This window comes from Vombatus ursinus, unplaced genomic scaffold, assembly GCF_900497805.2.
Source record: "Vombatus ursinus unplaced genomic scaffold, bare-nosed wombat genome assembly UNPS02014807.1, whole genome shotgun sequence".
Classification (NCBI taxonomy): domain Eukaryota; kingdom Metazoa; phylum Chordata; class Mammalia; order Diprotodontia; family Vombatidae; genus Vombatus; species Vombatus ursinus.
In genome coordinates, this window is record NW_020954585.1 from 10,936,347 (window position 1) to 10,942,396 (window position 6,050).

The 6,050-nt window shown below is 41.6% G+C and overlaps 1 protein-coding gene across 1 annotated transcript in view; it reads left to right on the forward strand.

The window, feature by feature from the left end:
• LOC114052426 (serine protease 33-like) overlaps nucleotides 1–3,717 on the forward strand; it is a 6,837-nt gene extending 3,120 nt beyond the window's left edge. Inside the window, exons 3-5 of the mRNA XM_027875022.1 lie at nucleotides 1,118–1,377; nucleotides 2,342–2,508; nucleotides 2,653–3,717. Of these exons, the coding sequence (XP_027730823.1) occupies nucleotides 1,118–1,377; nucleotides 2,342–2,508; nucleotides 2,653–2,853 (628 nt within the window). The 3' untranslated portion in view covers nucleotides 2,854–3,717. The remainder of the gene's footprint in view (nucleotides 1–1,117; nucleotides 1,378–2,341; nucleotides 2,509–2,652) is intronic.
• Nucleotides 3,718–6,050: the final 2,333 nt, after the last annotated feature.

The following is a 6,050-nucleotide window of genomic DNA, read 5'->3' on the forward strand; positions in this document are numbered from 1 at the left end:
GGAAGGAAGGAAGGAAGGAAGGAAGGAAGGAAGGAAGGAAGGAAGGAGGGAAGGAAGGAAGGAAGGAAGGATGGAAGGAAGGAAGAAAGGGAGGAGGGGAGGGAGAGCCAGAGCTCCTCAGTGATAGGACTCACCTTCATTGAGACAGCTTAGATCAATTTACAGAATCAATTAATCAGCATACATTTATTATTAAGCACCTACTAGGTACCAGGTGTTGTGTGTTAGTTACTGAGACAAAAGCAATTCCATTCCCCACCCTCTTCCCCTCAAGGAACACACATTCTACCTGAGGGAACATGTACACAGATAAATAAATACAAGATATATAGTAATTTGGGATGGAAGCTCTAACAATTGGGGAAATTAGGAAAGGCCTTGTATAGAAGGTGGTACTTGAGCCAAACCTCAAATGGAGCTAGGAATTCCAAGAAGTCAATGTGAGGAGAGAGCATTGTCAGTTTGAGAAACAGACTGTTGAAATTTAGAAGGAATATCATGTATGAGGAACCTATATCAGGATCAATATGATGATCAATTTGGGTGAAATATAAAGACTGCATAAAGAGGAGTAATGAGCAGAAAGCCAGGAAAGATAAGCTAAAACCAGCTTGTGATGGGCTTAAATGGCAAACACGAGTTTGTGTTTCATACTAAGGGCCCTGGGGAGCTGCTGAAGCTTCTTGAGCAGGAGAGAGATATGGTTGGACCTGGGCTATAGGAATATCTATTTGTTAGCTATGTGAAGGATGGATTGGAAAAGGGAGAAAATAGATCAAGGGAGAGCCAATTAAAAGACTATTGTAATAGTTCACAAGAAAGATGGTGAGCATTTGAACCAATGCCATGAGTTGAAAGGAGACATGCAAGAGATGTTGGGGAAGTAGAATAGACAAGACTGGGCAACTCACTGGTTAAGAGGGACTGAGTAAGATTAAAAAGTCAAGGATGACTGAGGTTATGAGCCTGCATGATTGGGAGAATGGCAGTACCCTCAACAGAAGTCAGGAAGTCAGGAGGAGAAGTCTGGATAGCATCCCTGTTCTATCTACCTCTTTTTGTGGCTGCCTCACTCCTGGTTAAGTTGCCTTTTTCAGCACCTGTCTCTCCCCCATAGCTTTCCTGTTTCCCATTTCACTGTGGGTCTGGGTCAGCGACGGCTGAATCTGCAGAATGCTGAAGTCTTGTCTCTTGTTGAGGAACTGATCCCAATCCCCAGGAGCCTTCTGGATAGGAAGCCTGGAAGTCTGGTTCTGGTGAAGTTAACACAGCCTCCTTCCAACAACAGCTCTATCTACCCCATATCCCTAGCCCAGGGCGCCATTTTTTTCCCTTGGAGGAAGACCTGCTGGGCTCAGGGCTTTAAACCAGATTTTGGTAAGGACAATTGATGAAGCCAGGAGTCAATGTGACCGAGATATTGGAGTTGGATGGCAGGGGTTGGGACCAAATTAGGACCCCAAAAGGGAGGTGAGTGTAAGGGGAAGATACAGCTGGTTCTAGGGCAGGTTTCACAGTCATGGCAAGCTGTTATAGTGCTTACAATGAAAAGAATACTAGATTGGGCATTAGGAGACATGGGTTCTTGACCCAGCTCTGCCATTGCTAATCCACTGTGTGTCTTTGGGCAAATCATTTGCTCTTCCTGGGCCTCAGTTTCTTTATCTGTAAAATGTGGGTATTGAACTAGATAATTTCTAAAGTCTCTTTCAATTTGCCTTTGAGCAAATCTCTTGTGGGCCTTGGTTTCTTCTAAAATAAGGATAAGTGCCTTCCAGGATTGTTATGAAAATTAAATGAGATAATGGATGTGAGGTACTTTGAAAAAGTATAAAATATCGTATGAATATGAGATGGCCTTATCATTAGGGCCCTAGCCAAGTCACATGGTATAGAAACTGAAACCAGAAGTAAGAGAAGAATGGTCTAAAGAAGGTGTACCCTAGAGAGCTCTAGGAGGGTCACTAACTTCAAAAGCAAAGTGGGACTCAAGCTGAGATGTTGCTATCAAAGTGGGAGTTAGTGTCACAGGGAACTTCTAGACATACCCTCCTCTTTTTGACGAGTCCATGCCTCCACTGTGAATAGAGAAGGGTAGAAGCTTAGTGAACTCAAGGCCAAACCCAAACCCTACTTCTCAGAGGTCTTCCTGACCAATTTGCAAGTGAGGGGTTATTCAACTTCTCCTTCTCTCCCTCCATCTTTCCTTAAAGATGTTGGGAACTGGACTTGAGGGGTGGAAGCTGAAATCAGTCTTTTCTCCTTGTAGACCCCTTCCAACCCTGACCCCAAGCTAAAAGAAAAAAGGGTCAGCCTCCTCTCTTCTTTTGCCTTCCCCTAGACCCCTACATCCCACCTGACGAGCTGTGGGGTGTTAAGATGCCTCTCATGTCTCGAACCAACTGTCAAGCCATCTTCCAGCTCCAATCTGACTGCCCCAGTCCAGAGATAAGCATGTCAAATGGGGCCCAGTGCACTGGCCCTCCTGTCAGTTTTACAGAGATCACGGTGAGAACTCTGTTTGGAACTGTCTCCCCTCCACTTATACAGGCTCAAAGCCTGGTATTTGTTTTGGTCTCCCCTTCCTTCCCCCACCCTCTCCCACCCATGCTTGATGCACCTTGACCCAGTGACTCTCCTCTCTCCTTTTAGGTGGCAGATGGCAGTCCTCTCCTTTGCTTCTTTGCTGCTCAGTGGGTGCTGCTAGGGGTGATGACCTGGGGTCCTTGCTCTTCTAATGGCCTCCCTGAAGTTTACATCCCAATTTATCCTATTGGCACCTGGATCCAGGACAATTTTCCTAATGTCAGAGTTGTCAAGGGTTCTCCTAAGGCCAAGCTGAAAAGCAAGTGAAGGTTTTCAGTGACCCTTCTCTTTGGTACATCCTCCCTCATGCTCCTCCTCAAACTGCCCCTACTGATCTATCCCATATGGACCTGTCCTTCCAAATCATGCTTCTGCTTCCCTTTGGCCATCCAGACTTTATTATTACCAGATTCTACCTTTCCCCAATCTAAATCTTCATGACTCCAAGCCCATCATTCTATACACTATGCCATACTACCCTTGGTAGAATCATAGAACCATAGCCCACAAAACAAGTGTCTGAGGCAGAATTTGAACCTAGGTCTTCCTGGCTCCTGCCTCTGGCACTTGCTAACTATGTAAATAAGGGCAAATCACTTAACCTGTACTGTATCTCATCTTCTAAGCAGCAGGCTCTCTATGCTTTCCATAGTCATTATCTATATAATCTGATAAATTTATTCATGCTAATAGGATCATGGGAAAGAGCTGGAGGTCCTTGTTCCCCTTCTAGTTCATAAAAAAATACATTTTCTCCTCTAGAAAGAAAGTTTCTGCCTTTGCTATATGATCAGATGGTTACTCTGACCATGGAACTTTCCAGCTATTTGGTAAGGTGGGTGGTCTCTAGCAGTGCCCTCTTAACCTCTACCATGTAGATGGCCTCTCATACCTATGTATGGTGACACACCTGACTCCACTACTTGTAAGTCCTCAAGCTTGCTTGGTTTTCTGCTTGCCTTTGAAAGACTCTAGGTGCCCAAAGACAGGATTCTAGAAAAGCTAGAGGCACCAGAAGAGTATGTTGAGCTATTCACCAGCCCCCCATTCCAACTATTCACCCTAGGTGTTAATCCCTACCCCCAACCCCAGTATAAGAGGAAACATTTGCATCTCTACATCTGTATTTATTCAAGCAAATAAAACTTTTTTTTCTAAGTTCATTGGTGCATTATTTGAAAAGTCCTTGGAGGAAAAGTGATATATAGATATCTAGCATAGTTGAAAAATGATCACATTGACATCAAAACCGCAAGTATGAAGGGATCACTGAAATTTTCCTAAGCTCAAAATAAATCTCAGACTTATAGAACCGTAGAATCACGTAACTTCAGACGAATGCAACTTAGAACCATAGAAATTTTTGTTTTTTTAATAAAATTATTTTCAATTAATAAGTATTTTCTCTCCTTCCCACCTTTTCCATTGAAAAGAGAAAAAAAAGGAAAACAAAACCCTTGTAACAAATATGAGTCAGAAATCTATAATCTTAGATGCATAGAACAATAGAACCTTAGAATCACAGAACTTAGAACCTTGGAATCATAGAGCCATAGATTATTATAACAATTTTATCATTCAGTCTATCAAGGACAGCGTTGCATAATTCACTGAGCATTGGACTTGGAATTAGGAATATCTGGGTTTGAATCCTGCCTTTGACACTTACTAGCTATGTGACCATATGCAAGTCACTTATCCTTTCTGGGCCTCAGTTTCCTTATCTATAAAAAAGAGGGAAACAATGCCTATGGCACTTCACAGGATTTACAGAAAATGCTTTGCAAATCTCAAAGCATTATATAAATATGAGTAATTATTGACTATAAGGTTCTAACCTGAGTCAACAAGATCCTTAGAGTCTACAGATTAGGTATGGGAAATAAAAGAGGAATCAAAGATGGCTTCCAGATTTTAAGACTGGGGAACTGGTGGTCCCACTGACCAAAATAGGAAAGAATGTTTGCTTAAGAAAAATAAGATTAATTTTGGATATGTGCAGTTTGAAGTAGAAGTGGTATATCTAGGTAAACATCTTGGCATAGACCCCACTAGCCCTCCTATCTTCCTGCTGATGGTGAATCAGCAAATTGGAGGGGAGGTATCCATGAGGAAAAAGACAACATGGTGTAGTGGATGGAGCATTGGACTTGGAATCAGGAAGATCTGGGCCGAATCCTGTCACAGGCACCTGTTAGCTACATAAAATATAGTTCTTTGATTCTACTAAGGAGAGCATGGTATAGAGCACTTTGACTGGAAGAAGGTTTGAGTGCTTGAATTCTTTTCAGGCAGACTACCCCCCCTCCTCACTCCTGCCCTGATATTTTGGGGTTCCAAGCAACTCCAAACCACATCAAGCACAGGACTGGGGCAAGGGTTGGGTTGGATCGCCTTGCTAAGTAGTGCCATAGTTCACAGAGCACTGGGTCTGGAGTCAGGAAAACATGAGTTCAACTCCAACCTCTGACACTTACTAGCTATGTGACCTTGGGCAAATCACTTAAACCTCGTTTGCCTCACTTTCTTCATCTGTAAAATAGAGATAATAATAGCACCTCTCTCCCAGAATTGTTGTGAGGATCAAAAGTACAGAGCTTAGCACAGTACCTGGCACATAGTAAGTGCTACATAAATGTTAGCTATTATAATTAAGTCTCGGTCCTTGACATTCCAATCATCTTGCTATCTCTTTACTTCGGAGAGGCAGCCTGGTGTGGCAGAAAAAGCATTAGACAAGGGAGGGTTTTAATTTGAGGGGAATGGAGAGGAGTGGGTGGGTAATGATAATAATAAAAAAAAGAATAAAGAAAAGAGTATCAATAAAACATTTAAAAATCACACAGAAGAGAGCAGAAGGAAGTTCAGAAGAAGCCACAGTTAAGCAGGACAGCATTGGTACTTTCATGTTAAATTTAATACACGAGGTGTCTCAAAAGTCTTAGTGCAGTCTGTAGTGTAAAAACTGCACTCAGCTTTTTGGGACACCTTGCACACTTTAAAAAAAAATCTATATGTAATAGATTCATAGATTCATGTACAATCCTCTTTTCCTGAACCTTATATGTTGAAATGTTCATGATTGTTGATATGCTAAATTCAAAATAAAAAAAAAAGAGAAAAGAATTAAAAGAAAGAATAAGTATTATATTTGGAGGCCAAGGATCTGATTTAAAATCCTGACTCTAGTACTTATAAAATCGACAAGGTATTTTACCCCTTTGGACTTCAGTTCCTCAAATTTAAAATGAGAAAGGTTCATTTATTCATTCAACAAGGATATACGAAGTGCCTGCTATGTTCAAGGCCGTACACTAGATGCTGGAAGATAAAAAAGATTCAAAGAAATTATTTCCTGCTCTCAAGCAGTTCATATTCTACTTTAAGAGAGCAACATGTACACCAAAAAAGTAGACACAAAAATATATACAAAGTAAAAACAAAGTAATTTGGGGAGAAGACAT